General features: G+C 55.7%; 1 protein-coding gene across 12 annotated transcripts in view; it reads left to right on the top strand.

Annotated features, from left to right (window-relative positions):
* MICAL2 (microtubule associated monooxygenase, calponin and LIM domain containing 2) overlaps positions 1 to 25,275 on the top strand; it is a 227,475-nt gene that overhangs the window by 98,610 nt on the left and 103,590 nt on the right. For 5 of the 12 annotated variants that reach the window (XM_051824773.3, XM_051824734.3, XM_051824729.3 and 2 more), the window contains exons 9-17: positions 3,851 to 4,108; positions 5,639 to 5,754; positions 6,496 to 6,622; positions 7,251 to 7,341; positions 8,382 to 8,529; positions 9,713 to 9,912; positions 10,285 to 10,391; positions 19,626 to 19,694; positions 22,326 to 22,475. In XM_051824773.3, coding sequence (XP_051680733.3) covers positions 3,851 to 4,108; positions 5,639 to 5,754; positions 6,496 to 6,622; positions 7,251 to 7,341; positions 8,382 to 8,529; positions 9,713 to 9,912; positions 10,285 to 10,391; positions 19,626 to 19,694; positions 22,326 to 22,475 — 1,266 coding nt within the window. Of the gene's footprint in view, positions 1 to 3,850; positions 4,109 to 5,638; positions 5,755 to 6,495; positions 6,623 to 7,250; positions 7,342 to 8,381; positions 8,530 to 9,712; positions 9,913 to 10,284; positions 10,392 to 19,625; positions 19,695 to 22,325; positions 22,476 to 23,779; positions 23,903 to 24,052; positions 24,116 to 24,915; positions 25,135 to 25,275 lie in introns of all 12 variants that reach the window. The other 7 variants (XR_016231071.1, XR_016231054.1, XM_089328592.1 and 4 more) reach the window with 2 other exon arrangements.

Below are 25,275 nucleotides of genomic sequence, written 5' to 3'. Positions count from 1 at the left end.
GAGGAAAGCTCACCACTGGTGCAGCCGGAGAGACTGGAGCCTGCCACAAACGAAGCTGGGGCCCCGGACGGGCTGTTTATGCTCTCGGAACCTAGCCTTCTCGTCTACAAAGCAGTGATCATGGTTTCTGTCAGAAGGGGCTCTGGAGAGGAGCAAATAAAGGCATCTGCATGTCCAGCGCCCGTTGGGGGTGAGGGTTCTAGCTTCCCTCTCTAACTCTTGGCCTTGTTTGGACACTGGCTTTTATGTCCTGCTGGCTTCCTGGCCTCTTCGCTCCTAAACAGAGAGCATGGTAGGAAGGAAGAAGCCCACAGGGAGGAGGCCCTGGGGCTGGAAGCGTCTTTGGTCAGAGTCTCTGCCTGTCCACTGTTCCTGCCACCGCCACCAGCACTGTGTCCTCAAGATAAGGATCCCGCGGTCCTGGCCAGCACGCTCTCTGGTGCCAGCCTGGAGCCCAGGCCAGGCGGTGGCCATTTGTTGCTGCTTGTCAGAGAAGAATGCGCCCGTCTCCTCGCTGGCTTGTGCTGGCAGCTGGCCGGGCGGCATTAGTAACCCAACCCTCCCGAGGGCCTCCCGTGCAGCGCTCGGGGCTTTGCTGAGAGCCTGTGTTGTGGACGGAGGCTGTGAACGGGTGCTGGGAGGCAGAGCAGGTTGGGTGCACTGGCAGATGTGAGGGCGCTGGGCTTCCACGTCGCGTGCCCGCTGTGGACTGCTCAGGCCAGGGCGGGCAGTGTCCCCTTCACTGTCTTCCTTCTGCCCCACAGGCGTCCCTCCTGGAAGTTGCAGCTGACCGAGGCAGTGCAGGGCCACTCGGGTGCAGGGGCAGTGGGCAGCCTGGCAGAGAAGGGATGGGCGGTCAGGCAGAGTTTGACTTGGGTCCTGTGTTTCAACGGCCAAGTACTCCAGCCTCCTGGGATGCCAGGGTCACCTTCAGGTCATCCCAGGCCTGTGTGCAGGCAGTGCTCTGTGGCTCATGGCGCCTCGATTCCTTGGCAGTCATCAGAGCCCCTCCACACTCGCGTGCCGTCTCGCTCATGGCAGTGCTGGGTGAGTGACTCACTTGCTCCAGCAGGGCTGTGGACAGCCGGGAGCAGGCCCCTGGCCCCTGGCCCCTGGTCATACTCGCCGAGGCCTTGCCATCTCTCTCAGAGGATCCCACAGCATGGTGAGCCGCTGCTCAAGGCCCTCGAGACAAGGAACCCTCGTCTAACACCTGAGTCCAGAGGCTGGACGTAGGTCTGGAGGCCATGTAGATCAGAAGCTGTGACCCAAGCGTCCAGGCGTCCAGCTGAGCTCCGTAGCATTCACCCGGCTCCTGTTCCCAGAGCCACTTCATTGACATTCCTCTCTTGGTCCCCTGAGGAACGACAAGTCCTCTCTGTTTTCCTCTCGGGACATGGGCCAGTGTCTTCCTACAGGCACACAGAAAGTCAGTGAATGTTTGGTGAATGACTGACTGACCTCAGGACACAGGCATCCCTTGCCTGCCTGCCCTTCTGTTCCAGCTATTCACATTCAGGTCCAGCCGGAAGTCTGTTTACTCTCTGTCAGTTCCCTGGCCTCTTGCCTGGGACGTGAGCAACAGGTGTTGTCTTCATTGTATAGCGTCCATATTCACTGCTCCTGCGGCCCACGTCAGGGGCTCGGGCGTGTGCTGAAGAGCATGCGTGTGTGTGTGTGTGTGTGAGTGTGTTGTGAGCGTATGTGTAAGTGGGTGTGTGAACATGTGTGTAAATGTGTGTGAGTGTGTCTAGGTATGTGAGTATGTGTGTGAGCCTGTGTGTAAGTGTGTGTGTGAGCATGTCTGGGTGTGTGAGCATGTGTGTGTGAATGTGTGTGTGTGTGTGAGCGTGTGTGTAAGTGGGTGTGAGCATATGTGTAAGTGTGTGAGCCTGTGTGTAAGTGTGTGTGTGAATGTGTATGTGTGTGTGAGGGTGTCTGGGTGTGTGAGCGAGTGTGTGAGCGTGTGTGTAAGTGGGTGTGAGCATATGTGTGTGTGAGCCTTGTGTAAGTGTGTGTGAGCACGTCTGAATGTGTGAGCATGTGAGCGTGTGTCTAAGCATGTGTGTGTGTAAACGTGTGTGTGAGCACGTCTGGGTGTGTGAGCATTTGAGTGTGTGAGCGTGTGCGTAAGTGGGTGCGAGCGTGTGTGTGAGCACGTCTGAATGTGTGAGCATGTGAGCATGTGTCTGAGCATGTGTGTAAGTGGGTGTGAGCCTGTGTGTAAGTGTGTGTGAGCATGTGAGCATGCATCTAAGCATGTGTGTGTGTGTAAACGTGTGTGTGAGCGTGTCTGGGTGTGTGAGCATGTGAGTGTGAGTGTGAGCGTGTGTGTGTGAGCGTGTCTGGGTGTGTGAGCATGTGAGTGTGTGTATAAGTGGGTGTGAGCGTGTGTATAAGTGTGTGTGTGAGCGTGTCTGGGTGTAGGAGCATCTGAGTGTGTGTCTGAGTGTGTGTGTGGCCCTTCCCTCTCTCCATTCACTCTTCCCCAGAGGGCAGTGGTCAGGTGGCTACAAAGACACCTATCAGAAAGGAAACCAGATGACAGGAACTCCCTCCCGACGCCAGCACCTGAAGGGGCTCTTGGGCCGATGCCGGGCGCGGTTTGTGGGGTGCGGTTTGGTGTGGAAATGTGAGCATTTTCAGAGCAGGGCGTTTGAGATCATGGCTTCGCAGAACACCCTGGCAGGAGGCCCGGCCATGACTTCCCAGACTTCGGTCAGCGCTCTTGCCGGTGCCTCCCTGGGTGCAGGTTGTGCTTCCCAGTGCTGCACTGGACACCTTCATGAGCGACGGGGCACAGGAGCCCCTGTCCGTGGGCTCTGCTGTGTCCCAGGCAGGAGCCGGGGCTCTCCCGTGTGTGCACGACCCCACTCATCCTCGCGTGGCTCTGTGAAGTGGGCTGTGTTGTTCCCACTTGACAGATGGAAACACTGCAGACTCCGAAAGTGAAGTGGCATGGCCCAATCTGTATTTAGGCCCAGCAGGGGTGGAATTTGACCCACGGCGCTCATCAGACCTGAAGCCTGTGTTCATCCAGGGTCATGTCCTTTGCTGTGACTTTGAGAAGGGCAGCCTTTTAGTTTCTCTTGCCAACAGTGATCGGGTCAGACTATGGAACTCTCCAAACGTCCTTGGCTTCCTCAGTGGCTCATCTCAAGATAATTTCCTTGTCTTCCAAGCTCAGGGTTCTCCACCGCCCAGCAGGAAAGCGAGCAGTGAACGCTAAGAACAAAGCCGATCCCTGAGCAGCTCTCCGCCTGCTGACAGCTGGGGAGAAAGCCCGGGAGTTCGCATGAGCACCGTGTTTTTCCTGGTCCTGCTGCACACAGCCTATCTGGACCTCATTAGCTTGGCTTGGTCCCTTTTAAAATCGCACTTAACGACTCGCGCCTTCGTTTTTGAATCGCGTTATCAGGAGTCCCAGCCGTGGGAAATGCGCCTGCACAACCATTATCAAGTACACAGTCCGTTGCCACTCCGAGTGCTCGCTGTTGGAATTCCTACGTGAGACCAATCTTTTCGGGTTTAGTGCCAGGAAAAAAACCGCCTCCCCTGGGGACTCGCTGTGCTTCCTTCTTTCTGATAAGGGAAGCCTGAAACTTATCCCACTTCCCTGTCGCCTTGGATGCCAGGAAGCTCAACGCCAGAGCCGATGCGTAATCTCAACAGTGTTCACCCTCATAGCTGGCTCATGCTTCTCCTCCGTAATCCCTGGGCCCTGGTTTTCTATTTCTGTGTTGACTAGCCACGCTGGGTAGACCCATTCCAAGTCCTTGCGCCAAGGGGTGGGTATGAATTCGAGCCCCTTAAAGGAGCAGGTCACTGTACTGTGTCTCGGTCTCCCCAGGACTACGTGGACACAGAGATGCTGCTGTGTGCGGAGAACGTGAACCAGGACAACCTGCTGTCCTACGCCCGGGAAGCCGCGGACTTCGCTACCAACTACCAGCTGCCATCCTTAGACTTCGCCATGAACCACTACGGGCAGCCTGACGTCGCCATGTTTGACTTCACCTCCATGTATGCTTCGGAGAACGCGGCCCTGGTGCGCGAGCGCCAGGCACACCAGCTCCTCGTGGCCCTCGTGGGCGACAGCTTGCTTGAGGTATCAGCCATGTGTCTGGAGCCCCCTTGTTCCTGCGAGAGAGATCCCTGCGTGTGTACAGGGGCACACAGGCTGGGGCAGGACGGGCTCTCAGTCGGTTGGCATGACCCCGGCCCTGGAGCCCACCCGCCAGCCTGCCTGCCCTTTCATGGCATCCGGGGGCAGCTGCCTACCTGCGTGCAGGTGGGAGAGCTTTCTCTTCCGCCTCTGGGTTTTCCTGCACTACTGTCTTTGGTGCAGTACAGAATCAGACAGTCCTGGTCTACACCGCATGTGCCGTCCTCCTCTGGGCAGAGAGGCCCTGAGCAGGGGCCACTTGGCAACCCTTCACTATGGAGAGCTGCACAGACTGCGGTAGAATCCTGTGGGCCCCAGAGTCCACCTTCCGTGAATGACCTTCCTGCTCAAGATTTTTCCCAGAAAATCCGCAAGCACAAAGAGCTTTAGATTCCATGAGTACTTTCAGGAAGGATACATTTTTTATCTTTAATGGAAGCACTGACCAAAAAAACGTTTCTGGATTTATCCCGAGTCACATTCCAGACCGTGTTTCGGCTGTTCCGGGGACAGAGTGGTTGGGGCTTAGCTTGGTAGAGTGGGTCCCTGCTCACCATGGTGCACGGCCTCCTGGGTGGATCCATGGGCGAGCAGTCAGCACCGCCTGCTTCTGTCCCGGGCTCCCTCCTGGCGCTCCCTCTGCCTGCGCTCTTCCTGTGCTCTGCACTGTCCACACCCGCTGAGCTGTTCTTCCATCAGACTCTGGCAGGGTGCAGCCACCAAGCCTTTACCCAGGTTATTCCTCAATGCATCACAGCAGAATCCCATCCATTGTTTAAAGTCAGCATCAGGGCAGGCGGTTAGCTCAGCAGTTAAGACACAGTTCGGACGCCTACATCCCATATCGGAATACCCAACTTCAACTTCTGGCTTCAGCTACTGACTCCAGCTTCCTGCTAATGCAGACCCTGGGAGGCAGTAGGTAATGGGTCAAGTAGTTGAGTCCCTGCCACCCACTTGGGAGACCTGGATTGAGTTCCCAGGTCCTGGCCTCAGCCAAGCCCCAGCTGTTGTAGGCATTTGAAATGTAAACCAGTAGATGGGAGACTCTCTCTCTCTCTTCCTTTTCTCCCTCTCCCTCTCTCCTCCTCTCTCCCCCTTCCTCCCTCTCTGCCCCTCACATTATTTAATTAAGTAAGTAAAAAATATGAAATACAATTGATGTAAATGCAGCTCTTCATCGACGTGTTCCCTGGTTCCCATCTTACTCTCACAAAATGGGACTGGGCTTGGCCTCCTCTGAGTCCTCGAACAGTCTTGCTGTGCCTGTGTCACAGCCCTTTGCATCTGGCTTCATGCTTCAACCATTTGTGACTGTGGCCCGTCCTTGCAGGCAGCAAGAACCCTGCCCTGTCGCCTCCTTAAACCCCTCTGCCTTGCAAGAGGCTAGAAATCAGAGAGAGCTGGGTAGGACGGGATAAGGCGCTAGGAGTCGTTAGTGTCAACAGGGATTTTGCGTGTTTTTCCTTGCAGCCATTCTGGCCGATGGGCACCGGTTGTGCTCGCGGCTTCCTGGCGGCCTTTGACACAGCGTGGATGGTGAAGGGCTGGGACCAGGGTACCCCAGCCCTGGAGCTGCTGGCTGAGAGGTGAGTGTTGATGGCAGTGCTCCCAGCAGGGGCAGAGCAGGAGAGGGGCAAGGCCAGCCACCCCGTCAGACTGTCCCTGTCTCATCTGCTGTCCCTGAGTTGACCATCAAGGGCCCCAAGGACACTTCCTCTATCCTGACCTCCTTCAGGGACTTACTTCTTCTGCCACCCAGGGTCCTGGAACTAAAGGGAAGCCTTCCCCTGGGGTGGCCCTGACGTCGGGGCCTCCTAGCCCTGCTCCTTTACCCAAGAGCCAGCCAGGCATCTTTAGAGGGCATTGTGGGGTGTCCCGCCTTGGCTGGACTGCTGAGATCCTGGGCTTCTTCCCAGGCCTCTGTTGTCGGCCATGTGGCTGTGTCAGCTGCTGGACTACCAGAAGCCAAGGCTGGCCGGTGGAGCAGGGCCCCTGGTGGTCATGGGAGCCAGGCCACGGGAGGCAGCGTGGCTGAGTGGTGGTTATAGCCAGACCACAGGCCATCGTGCTGCCAGTTCTACGTCCCTACCTTCTGCCCAGGGAATGGGCTGGCGTCCCTGCCGCCTGGCCACCCCTTTCTCTGGGCCTCTGTGACCTTCCCTCCACTATGCAGAGCTCAGGAACCACAAATGCCAGGCATTTCAGGCAGGGCTGTGCACACACACCCAAGAAACCCTTGAAGCGGGGCCTGGGGGAGGAAGGGGGCAGGTTGGGAAGTGACTGGAGCAGATCCTGAGCTCTGAGCTCTGGGCTCTGCCTCTCTGCAGAGAAAGTCTGTACCGGCTGCTACCTCAAACCACCCCAGAGAACATCAACAAGAACTTCGAGCAGTACACCTTGGACCCAGGGACGCGCTACCCAAACCTCAACTCGAATTGTGTCAGGCCCCATCAGGTAAGGCCGTCCCCATGGCCCCACTGGGGTCTCTCTGCACTAAGCCAAGGGGAGGAGAGGCTCACACGAAACACTGGCACGTTCCCAGGGTACCAACACCTGTTGGCCTAAGGGAGGGACCAGGGCTTCTCCTGGGAGGACCCAGGAACACATAGAGTGAGCATTCTTTCTAGGCCACAGGAGGGGGCCAGAACACTTAGAGATGATAGATAGATAGATAGATAGATAGATAGAAAGATAGACAGACAGACAGACAGACAGATAGACATATATAAGTATGTATACGCAGTCTCATGTGCATATTCCTGAGTGCATATATTTGCATGTTAATTTGCTACTATGCGTATGCATTGCCAATCCTACTTTTCTCAATCCACTTGGCCCAGTATCCTCTCTCTGTACCATCTTTGGTCCTGGAGTCCATTTCTACATACACATAGCCTTCAATCGAAAGAACAGTGTGTGTTACTGCACACTGAGGCAGATCATCAAGACCTATGCCTGCAGGAGTCGGGTCACGCAGGTTTCCTTGCCAAAGGTCATGCTGGCTAGCAATGAGGAAAATGCAGAGGCCCTGAGACTAGGGTTCGGGACAGTGGGCAGATGGTGTGGTCTTCCTTGTCCACAGGTGAAGCATTTGTTCATCACTAAGGAGCTGGACCGCTACCCTCTTGAGAGACTGGGCTCAGTGCGGAGAACTGTGGGCCTCTCCAGGCGGGGTAAGTGACCCTCCTGGGACCCTGGCCAGCTCGCTCGGTGGCCATGGTAACCTGCTCTGCAGGCAGCCTGGCTCTGCCCTGGTTACCTGTGTGACCTCCTCTTGGAACTTCCGTTTCCACATCTCCTAAGTCCATAGGAATATTGCCAGGAGTAAAGGGACTTGGACGTGGGATGCTTAGCACAATAGTGCTAAGCTATTGAGACCTGTGGTGCTGGCATCGGAACTGGATTTTATTGCTGTGGCTTCCAGTGCAGGGGCCTTGTCTCCCTGACTACAAGAGGAGCTCCAAGTGCTCTCCTCTCCTTGACTCTTGGGGCCCAGCACAGCCCCAGACACAGGGCTGCTGCCCACAGTGGCGGGGGAAGCAGCAGTTCAGGGAGCAGCTCCTCCCAGCACCCAGCTCCTCCCAGCCACTCCCCTGCCTGCAGATCCCTCTGGCTCCCTTTGCCTGTCCAGACCGTGCCTCCTCCCCTCCCCGTACACACCACGTGCCCTGCTGCTGTCACTCTCCATGTACTGTAACGAACCCTTCTCCTGTTACAGACAGGGCAGCTTTTCCAGAGTCTTTGCCACTGCACAGTCCTTTGTGCCTTCCCGGAAGGCCGTCTTCTGTTGGATGAATTCCTAGACATTCTTCAGAGCCTGCTGAAAGGCACCTGCCTGCGATGCTTTCTTTGCAAACTCGGGTCACATCTTCTCCATGCACCCTGTTTCTCCTTCCACTGCAGCCCCATGTCCCCATCACCTGCTTCCGCCTCTCTTCCCCTCTAGTTGAGCATGCTGTGGGCAAGGGCTGTGTCCCTAGCCTCGAACCTGGAGCCTGCCCACGGTGGGTCTTAGGGATTCTGCAGGAGGAGAGCCTGCTTCCTGTCCCGGCGTCCTGCGTCTTGACAGAGGCTGCACCCACACCTCGTGTCCTCTGCCCTGGCCCCTTGCCTGGGTGTGGCTCCTCCTGGTTCCTAGCCCTGGTAGCAATGGGTGGGGCTGCCTAGAGCAGGCTCCCTGGGCATCCCACAAGGCTTCCCTTCCTTCCTGCAGAGTCAGACATCCGCCCCAGCAAGCTCTTAACCTGGTGCCAGCAACAGACCGAGGGCTACCAGCACGTCAATGTCACCGACCTGACCACATCCTGGCGCAGCGGCCTGGCGCTGTGTGCCATCATCCACCGCTTCCGGCCGGAGCTGATGTGAGTCTGGGGCCGGACTGGACCAGGGCTGTTCTGCCAGGTGCTGAGCCTTCACGGCTTGGTTCAGTGCTTCCTTTGTGTGGTTTCAGTCTGGGTTGTTCCCAGTTGTGTCCCTTTCCCTCTCCATTGGCTGCCCTGTCCACAGCGGGTTTGATCTGTGTTCTTTATGTGGGAGTTTACAAATGGGCTCAAGCTGAGTGATCTGCAACCCCCGCTCCTGCTGCCGCGCTGTGGAAATTTGAGCATTCATACCTTGCTGTTCTACTCTCAAAAGAGGAAGTCGGGCAAGACCTAATTCTGGGCACCAATGAGAAGGGTTCCAATCAAAAGAATCAGGCTTGCGGGGTCAGCTTTTTGGTGCATGCAGCAGGTTAAGCCCCTGTCTGTAACTGGCATCCCATAGGAGCACCCATTCTAGTCCAAGCTCCTCCTCTGCTGATCCAGCTCCCTGCTGATGCACCTGGGAAAGCAGTGGATGATGACCCAAGTACTTGGGCCCCTGGCCCCCATGTGGGAGACCTGGATGAAGATCCTAGCTCCTGGCTTCAGCCTGGCCCAGCCCCGGCTATTGCAGCCTTTTGGGGAGTGAGCCAGTGGATAGGAAATCTCTCTCTCTCCTCCCCATAACTCCACCTTTCAAACAAATAAATACATTGAGACCCAGACCCATTAATTGTGTGCCAGTGGGCATCCATGTAGCCTGTGTGAGTGTCAGATGCTTCATCTGTAAACTGAGAATGGTGGCAGGGTCCTGGGAAGATCAGATGAGACAGCCTCATGTCCACGTGCAAATCCACCCAACAGGGCTGATAGGACACCTGCCGAGGGCCACCAGCCGGTCCTTGTAGGAAGTGAGGGTGCTGTGGGAAGGAGAGGGGACTCCCCCTTTCTGCTCTGTGGGGCAGTAACTCGATTCTCTTAGAAGAATCCCATATTCCTTTGTAAGTCAAAGAGAAAGCCACGGAAGGGAACGACTGAAAAGCAGAGTAGCTCATATATCTTCCAGAGAGGCTTACATGATATCCTGACAATTTCAGTGTCAGTGTCACAGCCCACGTGGATCTGGGCCCTCCCTGAGTGAAGGTGGGGTTTAGGTCTTCCAGGACCAGGGCAGGGCACCTCATGGGCTCTCCTTGAGCTCACCCACCTCCCCCTGAACCCTCACTGTGTTCTGATGCTGCAGCAACTTCGACTCCTTGAACGAAGACGACGCAGTGGAGAACAACCAGCTGGCATTTGATGTGGCCGAGCGCGAGTTTGGGTTCCCTCCGGTGACCACGGGCAAGGAGATGGCCTCGGCCCAAGTGCCCGACAAGCTCAGCATGGTCATGTACCTCTCCAAGTTCTACGAGCTCTTCCGGGGCGCCCCACTGAGGCCCGTGGGTAAGCAAAAGCAGTCGCTCTCCACCCTGGGAGCCCTCTCTGTTCCCGTGCCTGCTTCTGGCTGCTCCAGCCTTGAGTGTTCTGGGACAGACCTGAGCCTTCCCTTTGACTCGGAGGGCAAAGAGGGGTGGCACAGTGTGTGACTGGCTGTGGTTGTGGGTGGAGGGTCCGTGTGGGGCTCCCCTGCTCCATTACAGGGAGGTCAGAGTCAGGACTGCATCAAGTGGCCAACACAGGCCACGTGCCTCTTCCAGTCTAGGGAAGGAATTAATTATTTCAGAGGGACTTTGTTACGACGATGCTCCCTGGCTAGACGACCCCTCCAGGGCCTGGGGAATCCAGACCTCAGTTTCACTTCTCTTTCCCCGACAGATTCTTGGCGCAAAAACTACGGAGAGAATGCCGACTTCAGCTTGGCCAAGTCCTCCATTCCTAATAACTATCTCAACCTCACGCTTCCAAGGAAGCGGACGCCGCGGGTAAGTCTCTGCCTGGTTCTGTTTTGCTTCTTGTTTTGCCCACGTGGATAAGGTCAAAGGGCAGGAGACTCCGACGCTCAGTCTGTGTGCAGCGGTGACGACTCCAGGTGGGGCGCTGGCGGAAGATGCGTGTAGAGGCGGGTTTGGTAGCAGGGGATTTCTGGACGCTCTCTCTGACCCCGAGCCACTGGTATGGGAAGGGTGCAGGAAGGCGCTGAGTGTGTGCGCATGCGCTAGGGGGTGGTTATCCGCGTGAAGCCGCTGGCGCTGCCTCTAAGGGTTGGGGAGGGGGTGACTCCTCCCTCTAAGAAGCCATATGGAGCGGGAGCATAGTGGCCAAGGTGTGTGGTGCTGAAGTCCCATTTACACGTCTGCCTCGTGAATCTGTGTTCATTCACTTGTTCGACAAAGGCTTAGGGCCAGCACAAATATCTGTGTGCCGACCTCGCAGCTGTAGTTTTTTGTTTGCTCTTGATGGGGGCGCGGGGAGCACATGCAGAAGTGAGTCACATGCGGACCTTGCCTTTGGGGAGCTCCGAGTCTAATAAACAGGTTCCCCAGATCAACAGGAATGCCTAGCGGTTCTGTTTGTTAAGTGCCTAAGTCCACTTAGCAGGAGGATTTTGCAAGGGACCTGACAGACCTCACCCTATGTTCCTGGAAAAAGTAAAACATCCTGCAAGTCCTCTGAGAATTCACTACCGTGTCACAAGCACTTTGGTTCACACTTTGGGAATTAAAAGCCTAATCAACAATTAGAATTTTACTTGAATGACAGGTGCCTAACAGGCAGTATGAGACAAGCTTTCTTCATTTTTTTTTTAAAGATTTCTTTGTTTGAAAGGCAGAGTCACACAGAGAGAGGGAGAGACGGAGAGAGATCTTCCCTCTGCTGGTTTACTCCCAGATAGCCACATTTGGCTAGGCTAGGCTGAAGCCAGGAGCCTGGAACTCCATCCAGGTCTCCCACGGGGGTGGCAGGGAGGATCTCATACCATCGGTGCTGCTTTCCCAGCTGCATTAGCAGGGAGCTGATTCAGAAGTGTAGCAGCCAGGACTCCAAGTGTCACCCATATGGAATGCCGGGCTCCCAGTGGAGGCTTAACTCGCTGCGCCATGATGCCAGCCCCCATGTGCTCATTTTACAAATACAAATAGAGGCTCAGGGGGCTGGGTGCCCAAGGTCACGATGGCTTAGTGGTGCTTCATGGACTCGACCCTACACTGGGCCACCCCGCCACTCATTACAGCTCATTCATTACGAGGCGCTTAGTGTGTCTCTGGTGACAGGGCATGCAGACATGACGTGAGGCTTCATCCTAGAGTCTCATGGCCAAGATAAGATACTGGTAAGCCAGAGAGAGGGCTCGAACCAAGGTCACAGCCTACGGGAATGAGTGAATGGAAGGGGCTGGCCAAGGCAGAGCAGCCCCACAAGCAAGATGGGGAGGGAGCAGCCAGAAAGGCAGAGAGGAATGGGACGACCTGAGGAGGAGAGTGAGCATTGGCCTGGGGACAAGAGTAGAGCTGGAGGGGGCGGGGTGCGCATTTCAAGGAGTAGTGACAGGAAGGGGGTTTTAGGACCGTGAGTGGAGTGGGAGCTTCTGGGGTGGTCAGTGGGAGCAGAAGACAGGGGAGGGACCCTGGGGACAGGGGCTGGAACAGGGCACCCTTGAGGACCCCCCCGGGCCGATGATCCGTCTGCAGACCAGCAGTAGGCTGCAGGCCTCTGGGTGGCTCTGGGTCTTCCTCGGTCACAGCAGTCTCATCACCCCTGGCCAGCGCTGCCTTGTCCTGCCAGCCTGTCCACCTGGCGTGGGCTGGGGCCCGTCTGGCCTCCTGTCTCTGCTGCATGAGGCAGCGGCCACTTTTCCCACGGAGGCCTGCCCTCCCTGCTCCCAGGAACACAGCCGCAACTGCTTCTCTGTCTCCGGTGCAGCTACTTGACACCTCTGCCTGCCCGCGGCTGGAGGAAGGCGATGGCCAGCCAGACCCGGGCTGGCTTCTCAGCACAGCTGCTGCCGAGACAATGAGTGACCCCAGCTGTTCTCTCTCCCTGGCCTAGCAGCTGTGAGGGAGGGGCTGCCCGGCCCACCGTGCTGTCTCCTGGAGCCCCATCACTGGCGTGCTCCACCCCGGCTTTGCCATCTGCCTCTGAAGCCCAGGAAGCTGTGCCTCAGGCGGCCGTGTCCCCGGCCAGCCAGCACAGTCATTCTAGAAGCTCCGCGGGCCAGATGCTGACTGCCCTCGGCCCACACATGCAACTGGAGAGGGAAGCTCAAAGCTTCTGCTCACCACACCTCTGTTGACAGAGTGACCCCACTGGAGCAGACTGGCCAGCACTGGCTTGGTTGCAAGGCAGGAGTTGGCGAGGCCACACTGCCTCTGGCTTGCAGGGAAGCGCTGGGGAGTGGGGGAAGCTGCCTGTCCCCTTTGAACCTGACCAAGGTCCTGCAGGGTATCCTTTGGCTGCTTGGCATCGTGAGAGGGGTCAAAGCCCATAGATAAGACCCCTCCTTCAGCCCCTGTAACATCAGTCATTGGCCCTTTGAATAGAGAGGTCTGGTCCTTGCAGTACGTGTTGTCTGTCTCTCAGACTCGTCGTCAAGTGCTCCCTCAGTGAGGCTAGGGGCTTAGAAAGGTCACTGGCTCCCACTGCCAGGGTCATCGCTGAGATGATCCTGCATGTTGTCTATCGCCCACTGCCAGGTGGTCAGGACCACGTGGAACTTGCCTTCTCCCCATTCCCCCTGCATCATCTCCTTTTACCTAGATAGGTTTTGGGTTTGGGAACCTACCTGCCGGACTCTGTGGCCTCCACAGCTCCCTCAAACAAGGAGTGCAGCCCCAGTCTGAGCCTGTGTTGACAGACTCTGAAATCCACACACACATCTGTGCCTGGGCATGCAGGCTCCACCCCAGGCCCACCAAGGAGAGGTGGGTACAATTAGACATGCAACCCTCAATGCCCTAACTCATACCCCCTTATAGAATAAAGACATAGGGGGGTGGAGTACGGCAGGGGGCTGGCACTGTAGTGTAGCAGATTAAGCTGTGACCTGCAGCGCCAGCATCCCATGTGGTTCCAGTTCAAGTCCTGGCTGCTCCACTTCTGCTCCAGCTCCCTGCTAATGCACCTGGGAAAGCAGCAGAAGGTGGCTCAAGTACTTGCTCCCCTGCCCTAACATGGGAGACCCAGAATAAGATCCTGACCATTTGGGGAATGAACCACAGGATGCAAGATTTCTCTCTCTCTCTCTCCCCCTCTCCCTCTCCCTCTCCCTCTCCCTCTCCCTCTCCCTCTCCCTCTCCCCCCCCTCCCCCTCTCTATAACTCTTTTGAATCTAAAATCAACTCTAAAGAAAGATGAAAGATACAAGGGGAGGCATTTGGTGGTTAAGCTGCCCCTTGGTTTGCCCACATCCCATATTGGAGTGACTGGGTCTGAGTCCCAGCTCTGCTGTCCATTCCAGCTTCCTGCTAATGCACACCCTGGGAGGTAGCAGGAGATGGCTCGAGTGCTTGGATCCCTGACACCCATGTGGGATAGACTTCCAGGCTGCTGACTTTGGCTTGACCCAGTTCTGGCTGTTAGGAGCATTTGGGGAGTGAGCCAATAATGGGAGATCTTGATCTCTCTCTCTCCCCTCCCTCCCTCCCTCCCTTTCTTTGTCTATTTTGCATATGGAATGGAATGGACACGCTAGGCCAAGCTTGCACAATTCTATCCCATAGCCTCCCCCAGGATTTCTGTCCATATTCATGCATCTGTATTCCAGCTTCCTCCCTGCCCTTCTCCCCAGCTTCTTGAGGAACATACTGTCCTGGAAATTGAGCGGCAGGTACGCATTCAGTTATAACCTGCGCCCAAATCTGGAGAGAATCCATTAGCTGTCATTTGAGCCAGTGTCAAGAATCCCTTTCCCTCCTGGTTTTCATTGTTGATGTTAATTTCTTCTCTCCTCCCTAATCTTATCTTCCCGATAACATCCAAATCCCAACAAGATTTATCAGCTTGAAGCAAAATGAAATACTTTTCTCCCTGGAAGGCCTTGCTTGCTTTTGGGGCAGGTGACGCGCCCCTCCCACTGTGAGTGTAACCCATGGGCTGATTAGCTCTGAGGACTGGGTGACCCCTGCTTAGGAAAAGGACAGGAGCTTGGGGATTACGTTTTCCTTCTAAAAAGCCCTACGTCTGCACATCTGCAGATCTCCCCGTGATCCTGGTTGGCATCTGAACGCCACACCACGTGGACAGTTCCTGAGGCTGCATGGCCATTGTCACCATGTCTGCAGGTGACACCTGAACACACATCTGAGGCTTGCGTCATTCCTGCGCGCACACACACACACACACGCGAGTGCGCGCGCTGCCTGTCTGTGGTCTCCCAGTGGCGCCTAGATTCACAACTGCAGCCATCACGTACGCTATGTTACGTACACACACAGGGGCCCTGACTTTTGCCACTCTCTGAGCCCATTCCTTGGAGGGCAGCACGGAAGTTCTCCCCTGTCAACCCATCCCAGAAGCCAGGTAGGGGACCCAGGATTCATCCTGCCCAGCCTGGTGCTCCTCCTCCAGCTGTCGTCCCTGGTAGAGTGGCGTTCACAAGTGTGCATACTCGAGTGTGTCCGTGTCTGCTCTGAGTGAGAGAGAGAGAGAGAGAGACCCTCCCCTCCCCCTCCCCTTCCTAACCTTCCTGCACGGACGCTTTCCACAGAGCCAGGGAGGGTCAGGTAAGAACAGGCCTTCTCCATCCAGCCACTCAGCCAACAGCTGTTTCCAGAGTGCCTGATTCACCCTGAGTCCTAGGTGCTGAGGACAGAGCAGTGAGCCAGACGGTGAAGGGCCCCACCCAGGGAGCTGACCCTGTGGCGAGATCAGAAGTTCTCACTCCCCCGTCCACACCCGGCGGCCTATGCTCACACTAGATTTCTAGGCTCTCAGAGACTAGCAGAAGGCTCTGAAGATTCGGGAGCATGGGGGCTTCCACTGCTGGGCAAATCAGGCCCTAGAGTAGCCCTGCAGGCCCCCTCTGGGCTGCTGCGTCTCCCTTCCTCCTGGGAATCCGAGCGGATTTGTGCTTCGGGAATGCATGTTGAAACCAGGCAGAGAGAGAGCTCTTCCGACCTGCTGGGGATTTGACAGATGTTCCCATTTCTCAAAAAGCTCCTTTGCGTCTGCATGATGAGGGTAGTAACACATACTGCAGCACTGCCGCAGAGCTGGCGCGAGCAGTGCACACTGCGGGCCTGAGCGCCAGGTCCAGCATGTGGAAGCGGCTCGGTGAACGGTGGTTTCAGCCCTTCCGGGATGCTGATGGAATGAAGAGGCTTGTTTTCTGAAAAGGTGCATGAGATTATTTGAACACTTGGCTCTGTACTGCAACCAGGATCAATCCAGCATCTTCCAATGTACAAAGCACTTTTATTTAAGAAGGATCTTCCCGATGTTCATGAAGATGAGGTGTAGATTTCAAAAAATATTTTGCATCCAAGTAAACGTTTCACCCCCTTTTCCCACGAACTTCTTGAAATGCCCTTATGCATCTCCTTTGCTTTTCATGTTGCCTGTGGCGGCAGGCTGGGAACATAGTCTCATCCCTGTTATAGCTGGGGAATCCTGGACTTGGAGGATTCAATTTTGTAAGTCACACAGGTGGCAGTTAGATGTGAGCGCCAGAAGTAGGATTCGGATGGGTGAAATGCCGTTACTAGCACTGACCCTGCTAATAGTGTCTCACGCATCGACAGCACTCTGCAATTCAAGACATGGCTTACACCCATGTTTCATTCATCTTCATATACCTTAGGAGCCAGACAGGTCAAAGGTTGCATCTTATAGTTTAGGAAACTGAAGTCAGAGTAGCTAGGTGATTGCCCTGAGGTTGCACCAGAACTCGAGCCATGGTCCCTTGGATAAAGAGCCCGCTTGCTTTTGTTGCTGACCATCTCTCCAAATATCATAGCTGCTGCTTCAGCCACCCAGGTCAGAGCACACAGCGCCGACCTCTCTTACTCCAATCCACAGCTAGATTTCTCCAGCATTAGGCTGCACCAGCTAACTAAAGTTTATTTGCTTTGAGCTAAAATCACAATAACTCAGGAAGTATGGGAGCATGGCTATCTTGTGCTGATCAAATAAATACAAGATACGTCTTGATTATTTTTTTAATGAGGAAACCCATTAGTTTAAGACATGCCTTTAGATGTATAGAGTCCTTGACATAATTGGGAAATCATGATAAGGAGGTGTTCTCCCTAAAGGAGGTAGGGAAATTAATTGGAAAAGAAAGGAAGCTATTTTTTTTTTAATTTATTTGACATTTATAGACAGTGAAACACAGAGAAAGGTCTTCCTTCTGTTGGTTCACTCCCCAAATGGCTGCTACAGCCGGCACTGTGCTGATCCGAAGCCAGGAGCCAGGTGCTTCCTCCTGGTCTCCCATGTGGGTGCAGGGCCCAAGCACTTGGGTTATCCTCCACTGCCCTCCCGGGCTACAGCAGAGAGCTGGACTGGACGAGGAGCAACCAGGGCTAGAACCCGACACCCATATGGGATGCTGGCGCCACAGGCGGAGGATTACCCAAGTAAGCCATGGCGCTGGCCCCAGGAAGCTATTTTTTCATACTGCTGCTCCTTCCAACTGGGCATAACTGTTTTCTTCCTCCTTATAGAGTGAGATAGAGTTCAAGGGGAGAGGGTTGCATAAATATAGAGAAGCAGATAAGAAAAAAATAGGTTAATCCTGGGTTTGAATTTTCTTAACATTTTTGTTTTTACCTAGATCTTGGTTAAGAATCAGTGCCTGAATGATGAACCCACAGGAAAAGTAGAAATCAATAGGATCTGTGTGTTGCTCACCTTTCTCTCTAGACTGCATTGATTGTCCCCGGGCTGCAGGAGAGGAGGGGAGCTGAGGTTGCCCCTTTGCACTTCTTGATCCCCCCCACCACACACATACAGGGTTTGGGATCTCCTAGGACTGCTGGCTGGGCACATGTGCCCCAGGAATGCCTGTTCTGAGCCCGTGTGTATCCATACAGTCTGCAACTGCACAGCCCCTTCCTGAGCTGTTGAGGATGAAGGGAGAGTGGGATGGGCTGCTCTTTGGAGAAAAGACCAAGTCCCCGCTTGAGATGGAAACACACACACCAGAAGAATCCTGGTTGTGCATCAAGTGTTCCTGTCGGGTAGAACGTTTTGTACTTTCCCAGGCTCCGGCCTCAGGGCCAGAGCTGCATTCACAGGCTGTGGAGTCGGGGCCCAGACTGTCTGCGCCTCCACAACCTAACCTAGTTGCAAACGAGGTCATCTGTTTCTCTTGGTGTTTGCCCAAGTGTTTGGGTTGAAACCATTTCCATTCACAGAATAGGAGTGGAGGAAAATGCCAAAGGCAAGGCGGGGCTCTTTCATCTGTTGTTTTGTGCTGCCTGGGTCAAATTTTTGAACAAATGTCAACAACTAAACTGTGGTTGATCTTCTCTTAAAAAAAAAAAAAAAGAAGAAGAAGAAGAAGATGGTTCTAGTAGACCAGGGAGAGGCAGGCTGGGGACAACACGGGTGCAAGTGTAGGGGAAGCAGCAGGCCCGTGGGGAATGAATGCCAGGGCGCCCATAGCTACTGCTGCAGAACAATCAGGAGGTAAAAGACTGTTCCTGTGGCCAGGTTAAGTTAGGATTTATGGGGCCAATTGGGCCGTATGCCTGGGTTTGAGGTGAGCAGGTGGCCTGCAGCCCCTCCTACTGCAGCTGCAGTGGTACAAAGACTCTCACTTAACAGGGGCCTTCTCTGGAGGGGCTCTCCCAGAGTGGGAGGCGTCCTGCAGAAGGGAGGGGTGTGTGTGTGTGTGTGTGTGTAGACTCAAGGGCCCTGAGGGAGCTAGCCTCTGGGAGAGGGTCCCACAGCTGGGGACTGCTGGTAGCACAGTCCAACCCCAGAAGGGGATGGTGGAGCCCAGGTAGACCCAGCCCAGCCTGGGACAGCTTACCCAACAGGGTGCAAGGAGAGGCTAAACCTCTACCGCAGCTCTTAGCATCAGCTCAGCCTGTGCCATCCTACTCATTCCTTAGGGGATGACAGTGGTTGGAGCCCTTTGGTGGTTCTTGCAGGGCTGATGCAGTGGGCTTAGATAAGGCAGGGTTTTCCAGGTTTAAATGTCCAGGCAGCAGTGGGCCAGGAGAGGTTATCAGTAGAACAATAGCCTTGTAATGTGTTGTGCAAGCTGGGAAACTTTGGAGAGTGGAAGGGGACACTGTTAATAATTATGCAGGGGGGGCCGGCGCCGTGGCTCAACAGGCTAATCCTCCGCCTAGCGGCGCCGGCACACCGGGTTCCAGTCCCGGTCGGGGTGCCGGATTCTGTCCCGGTTGCCCCTCTTCCAGGCCAGCTCTCTGCTGTGGCCAGGGAGTGCAGTGGAGGATGGCCCAAGTGCTTGGGCCCTGCACCCCATGGGAGACCAGGAGAAGCACCTGGCTCCTGGCTTCGGATCAGCGCGATACGCCGGCCGCAGTGCGCCAGCCGCGGCGGCCATTGGAGGGTGAACCAATGGCAAAAGGAAAACCTTTCTCTCTGTCTCTCTCTCTCACTGTCCACTCTGCCTGTCCAAAAAAATAATAATAATAATTATGCAGGGGGGAGGGAGGCAGTAACCTGTTTGGCTTGGGCAAACTGGGCTGCGTGGTTATTGTAGGCATCAGGCCAGCTCTCATGCTTATTTGAGATTAATAAAATATCACAGCTGGGATGGTGCCTCAGTTGCCGATTTAATTCATCACCAAATCCCTGGACAGCTCACTTGAGTCCTGAGAATGCCTCTAAAGTGAGCCAGTGTCACCTCCGTGTAGGAGAGAGGCTCTCAAGGTACAGAAAGACCGCAGGTGGCCTCCAAAAGGCAGTGCACTGAGGGCATCGGCAGGCCTTCCTGTGACCTTGGATGAATCGTTAATCTGCTCGGAGCCTTAGGTCGCGTTGCAGCAGTGACAACCCCTGCCTGCCCATGTCACAGGGATTCACTTTGCTTGGGATATTTCATCATGAGCTTTTGGGATGTAGCTCGCAACTGCTCCTACCGAACCCTTGGCACCTGTGCAAGGTCAGGCACTCTCCAATGCTTGTCACAGTGCAGGTCACTGATGGCCATGTCTGCCTGCTGGCAGGGATCCAGCCCCAGTGCCAGTTCAAGGCTAGCCCACAGTGTCCCTGGGCTCACCATGTTTTCTTGGTCGTTGCAGGTGGATGGCCAACCCGAAGAGAACGACATGAACAAACGCAGGCGGAAAGGCATCAACAACGTGGACGAGGTTTGTGTGCCTGGGGTCCCTATAAACAAAGGCCTTCTCCTGACAGCTGGTGGCCAGAGACCCGCCTGACCGCAGCTGCAGCCCCGACCCTTCTTTCTGTCCTCTCCCAGAACCACTGGGTTCCAAATCAGTCAGGGGTCGTGTCCTCGCCTTGCCTCAGTACTTGGCAGCTATGCAACCTTGAGAAAGGTAACTCCCAGGGTGTGGACCCTACCCATATAAGGCAATAATACATTCAAAACAAACTGCAGGGTTTCTAAAGATCAGTAAGATGACTTACACAGCCTGGCACCCATGGGCTACTCCGCGTACAATCACTGTTAAGAGAAGGTAGTCCAGGGGCCCCAGCAGTCCCACTGTCCTCCCAGGCAATGTTTGGAGTCTTCCCATGTTTTCTGCACTTTCAGTCTAAGACAAACATCCCAGTGCCCACGAGCGCCACCGTCTGGTGAAAGAGAAAAATTGCAGAGTCAAAGGAGGGCACTAATGGAACACCTGCTTCTGAAAAATTGCTTAGCAGAAGCGAGCTGGTTCCTGCTCCACGAGGCAGATCTTTCAAGAGACCTGAGATACGCACTTCATCCAAAAAAAAAAAAAAAAAAGCTAATTCAGAAAGTTCGTGGAAATTGAATCAAAACATAAATTGATTTGGGGGCGAGGAAGTTTTTTCATAATGCTCACTTTCCATGCATTTTTAAGTGTTTGCATGTTGTTGGTGACGTGAGGGGATACCACCCTTGTGTAGCCCTTTTCTAGAGTGTCTTTGGGTGACCCCAGCACCAAGTGTTGCTTGCAGCCTCTTTAGCCAACAGGGAGTTCATTGAGAGGCGGGGCAGGGGCTGAGTGGCAGCTGCCAGTCACAGGTGGCGGTACCTCCTCCCCAGAAGCTTCCCTGGGTGTACTGTGTCTCAGCTGGAAGTCTCTTCCTGCCTTTCCTGCTCCTGCTCCTTCGAGGAGGGCCAGGTGCTGTTTCCTTGGCTGGCAGCCCACGACCAGCAGTGGGGAGAAATCTACTCTGCATCTGCTCCTTCTCAGGAGGCGCTGGGCTGTTTCCTGGGCAGCTGTTTTGCTGAAAGTCAGCTCTAACAAAGCAATCAATCTTTCTAAAGTCCGGCTACTCAAAGATCTGGCAGCTTCGGTGTCACCTGGCAGCGTGTTTAGAACGCAGACTCTCGGTGCCCACCCAGTCCTCCCGCCAGCAAAGCTGTCTTTGCACATCAGTTCCTAGGTGCTTCATGTGCACAGCGAGGTGTGGAAGGCGCCGCCGGTCCGGGTGGCTCTCTGTCCTGGCTGGCCTTGGCCATGTAAGGTGTTTGTGCTCAGTGCATTTCCCATGGTGAATTACAGAGGGCCTCTCTGGTCTGTGTTTGCCCAGCACTTCAGAGTGGCTGTGCACACAAGGCTCCCTGAATACACACAGTGAACGCAGCTTGCCTCTTCCAGCCCAGTTCTTTGTTATGGTGAGAACCCCTGCTCTGTCTCCCTGGGGGAGCCTCCTGCCCCCAGACAAGGCAGTGCCATTATACACTTCTGAGGCCTGCGGGGCTGGGGGGGAGGGGGCAACAGACACTCCTGCAGGCCCCTGGTGATTTTCTGTTGCTATTGTTAGCAGATGAGCTGGAAAAGTCTTACAGGGAGCCTCGTGTTCTAAAACAGCACACCCAAGCCGTCAAGATCTACTTCACCATTATAAGCCATGTTGGCATCACAGATCCCTTTGGGATGTGATGAGAAGAGCAGTTCCCTCTGTGGTATCCTCCCACAACCCAGGGCTCATCGTGAGCAAACAGCAGAACAGCCCAGACTGGGGGACTTCCTACCAAACAGCTGCCAGTGCCCTTGCAAGGTGGCATGGCCAGGAAAGACAAGGAATGGAGAGAATGGAGGAAACCCAGGAAGGAGAGTGGCTAGATGCCGCGTGGGTTCCTGGATTGACCCTAGAGAAGGAAAAGGATCTCAGGGGGAAAGCCGGGGCAGTTGGATAAAGTCTAACTCGAGTAGCATTGTGCCACTGTGGATTTAGTTCTGATAACAACAGTAGAGTGATTATTCCAGATATTAGCGGTCAAGACAATTAAATGTGTGCAGGGTGTGCAGAAACAGTCTGTGCTATTTCTACAACATTTGTGTAAATCTGAAATTGTTCCTAAATTAGAAGGTAGCAAAACCCAACAGGACTGGGCGAAGTTGGGGGGAAGAGAGAGGAGCCCAGAGCCTGTGCCTGGCCAGGCTGCTCCCCTGCGCCCCAACCCTTCTCAGGCTCAGGGTGTGTTCTGAAACCCATTTTGCTTGCCATGTTTGATTCCTGCACGTGAAGTGGGTTTCCTTCCATTGACCGATGAGGGAATTCCAGGGATGCTGAGCAAATATCACACAGCTGGGGAGTGAAAGTCAGGACTCAGGCCCTAACTGGCTGCCTCCTAAGCCCAGCCAGGCTCAGGCTCTGGAAGGCGTGACCCCTGCCGTGAGCATGGTCTCTACCGGGTATCCCCGCTGCGCCGGCCTCACGTCCTCAGCCCACAGAGGGAGCCCCACTTCAGGAACCCAGTCCTGTGTCCTGAGTCCCCGGGCCCCCTCCCTGCTATGTGGGTCCAGGAGCCAACCTGCCTTGTGCTGTTGTGACTTCTACAGCCACCAGCCTTTTCCAGCCGGAGCCTGGGCTCCAGTCAGGAGTGTGGCAGCAGTAAGGAAGGCGGCAGTCAGAACAAAGTCAAGTCCATGGCAAATCAGCTGCTGGCCAAGTTTGAGGAGAGCACTCGGAACCCCTCGCTCCTGAAGCAGGTGAGTCACATAGCCAGCGCTCGCCGGGCCTGCGGCTGCCGGGAAGGTAGCAGAATTGTTCAGGCTAGAGATGGATTGCCACTGTGCCAGCCAGGCCTGGTTAAAGCGACACCCGAGCTTCTAATCCTGGAGTCAGCAGACTTTTCTAGAAGAAGCCAGATGAGCAACTTTTTCTACGTGTGGGAGGCAGTGCTGTCTCTGTGGCAACTACACGATTCTGCCATTGAAGTGCGAATGTAGCCATAGACAGATGAGTCTGACTGTGTTCCAATAAAACTTTATTTCCAAAGCAGGCAGCGGGCCAGTGTGCTGGCACCTGTTCTGCGTTAAGGAAATCCATTCCCCTATGTGGTTGTGCTTTGCAACCGCGACATGAGAGGCACACTTGAGGGAGCTGCTGAGTTGCAGGCTGTGTGTTAGTGTTGTCCGTGTTGCAAAGAACCATTCAAACCCAGGGAAACTGAACCAGAGGTGGACAGGCATTCTGGCCACACCCGAGTCCCCTGGGCCTCCCCTCCTGCCCTCTACCCCGGGTCAGCCTGAGGCTGAAGAAGGTCAGGCTGCCAGCTTCGCTTTGACTCTAGCTGCTGGGCCTGTGCCTGGGGCGCTCTTTGCCCCCCTGAATTTCCACTAGGGGTGCTGCTGCCTCCTTACAAAAGCTTGCGAGAGGGTCTGGCTCCCCCGCAGAGAACACCTGCCACACAGCAGCCAAGACCCCTTTCAAAGGAGTGGGCTCTGGGATCATTGGCTGTCTTGGTGGTCTTGAGGTGGGCCCTGCCTCTCCTGGACCAGCTGCGCTTTCCCAGGTGGTGGAGGAGCTTTATTCTAAGGGACCACTTTCTGAGACTTGAAATTCTCAAGAACTGTCCTCAGTGGCCCCTTGTGGAGGCCCACCCCCCACAGTTACTGGATGCAGACGAGGGCTCTCTTCCATCAGAAGAACTGGCAGGTCCTCCCCCTCGGGTGGGCGGGAAGCTTTCCTGCCCCCGGGGAGCACTGCTGGGCTGGCCGCCCGGCCCGGCGTGGGCTCTGGCAGTGCCAGCCCAGGGCGCTGTGTCTGAGCCAAAAGCAAAGCCTCCCTGGGATTCACACGTTGTCTGGGAGGAGGGGACTCTAGGAATCCAGGCTGTTCACAAGGGCTCGGGTTTCCGGGCTGGGCCCGGCATGCGGGAGCTCAGGCCAGTGCTCCAGCCGCTCCTGCCCGCTGCCCCTCCTGCACCTCCTCGCTCCTCTGTCCTCTCTGACTCACCTTTTCCTTCCTGTCTCCTGTGGCTGCTTTTCGGGACTGGCCTTTCTCCTCCCAGGAACGCCGTAACTCAGGGATAGGTAAGACCACCCTGTGCTCTTCCTCTGACCTTCCTGCTAGCTCTCACTGCCCCAAGCCGGACGAGCCCACACCCAGCCCATCACCTCCTCTGAAAAGGCAGGTAGGGCTCCGTCCAGTGGATGCTGTGTGGGTGAAGCCAGAGGGGGCTTTGAGCAGAGGGGTAGGGTTAGCAGCTCCGTCCACCCCCCAGATAGGGCTGATTGTAGAGGCTGTGGGCAAATGACACAGCTTGAGGTCCCCACATTTCCAGGTAAGAGTAACCAAGTACACGGCATCTTGGAATCCATGCCAGGACCCCCTCGACCAGTCGAAGGTACCAACTGGCCAACCGCCGTGCTCTTGGTGTTGTTACCTGGGGAAAATGGAACCCCGGCAACGTGGGATGTTCCGTGTGATGCCCTGTGACACTCAGCTTTGTCTGTAGACTGATGCTTGAATAGGCTGATTTCCAAATCAATGACTCAGTGATGCTGGAATGGACTCGGGCCACGTGGCCGTCACCATTGAAGGGGGAAGGCATGGACGTGGCGAGACGTCCTGGCTGCCAGAGTAGCCAGGGTGGCAGCTGGCGGCCACCGACTGTAGCTCACTCCAGCCACGCTGTCCGGGTTTGGAATTTGAACAGAATCCCTCTTGCTGACCACAGAGCTCAGAGCTGTCGGTCAGTGTTAGGAAGTTGGTGCTGTTCCCAGGTGGTGGAGGTTGAGGGAGACGGCTCTGAGCATAGCACAGCTAGCTGGGGAGCCGCGTGAACTGTGCCGACGGCTACTCTCTCTAGGCCCATCAAACCAGCATCTCTGGGGCTGGGCCAGACTTGGGGGCTTTTTCAGGTACCTGAGATTATTCCAATGTTCAGCTGGGATTGAGGACCAGGGTGGAATGGGTTTTGATTCAGGGGGCCCGGGGTGAGGGGCAAACTCTGTGTCGTGATCGAGGGTGCCAGGTGGTTCCGAGGCAGGTAGACGAAGCTCAGCCGGGAGGCCAGTCTGGAGTCTGACTCACTGTGGCACCCGGTGTGGCCTTCGGCTCGGTCCTCGGCGGGGGGACTCCCTAGAGCGGGGCCTAGGGCAGGGCCGCAGGAGGGAAGGAAGCTTGATTTTCCCTCTTTCCCAGTTCCCCTCCACGGCTGTGCCAGGGCACGTGCTCCGAGAGCTCAAGCAAGTGTCTGCAGGCGGCGAGTGCCCGAGCAGGCCCTGGAGAGCCAGGGCCAAGTCTGACCTGCAGCTGGCTGGGCCCGAGAGCCCCCCGGCCCTGCCTCCCGCCTGCCAGGGAGCCCTGGCCCTTTCAGGGGTGCTGCGGCGGCTGCAGCAGGTGGAAGAAAAGATTCTCCAGGTGAAAGACTGTTCCTGGCCCTCGCCCCTGGCCATGCCTCGGTGACTTCCCATCCTGTCTCCCCTCCTCCTGCCTGTGGGGGGCGGGGGTCCCTTCTCCTGCTTGCTCCCTGCCTGCTGTCCCACTGTCTGTGGTGAGTGG

The sequence above is a fragment of the Oryctolagus cuniculus genome, chromosome 1 (assembly GCF_051225735.1).
Source record: "Oryctolagus cuniculus isolate XC-2025 breed Fujian yellow rabbit chromosome 1, ASM5122573v1, whole genome shotgun sequence".
NCBI lineage: Eukaryota > Metazoa > Chordata > Mammalia > Lagomorpha > Leporidae > Oryctolagus > Oryctolagus cuniculus.
The sequence above is the reverse complement of the archived record's forward strand: the minus strand, read 5'-3'. Positions and strand labels throughout refer to the sequence as shown.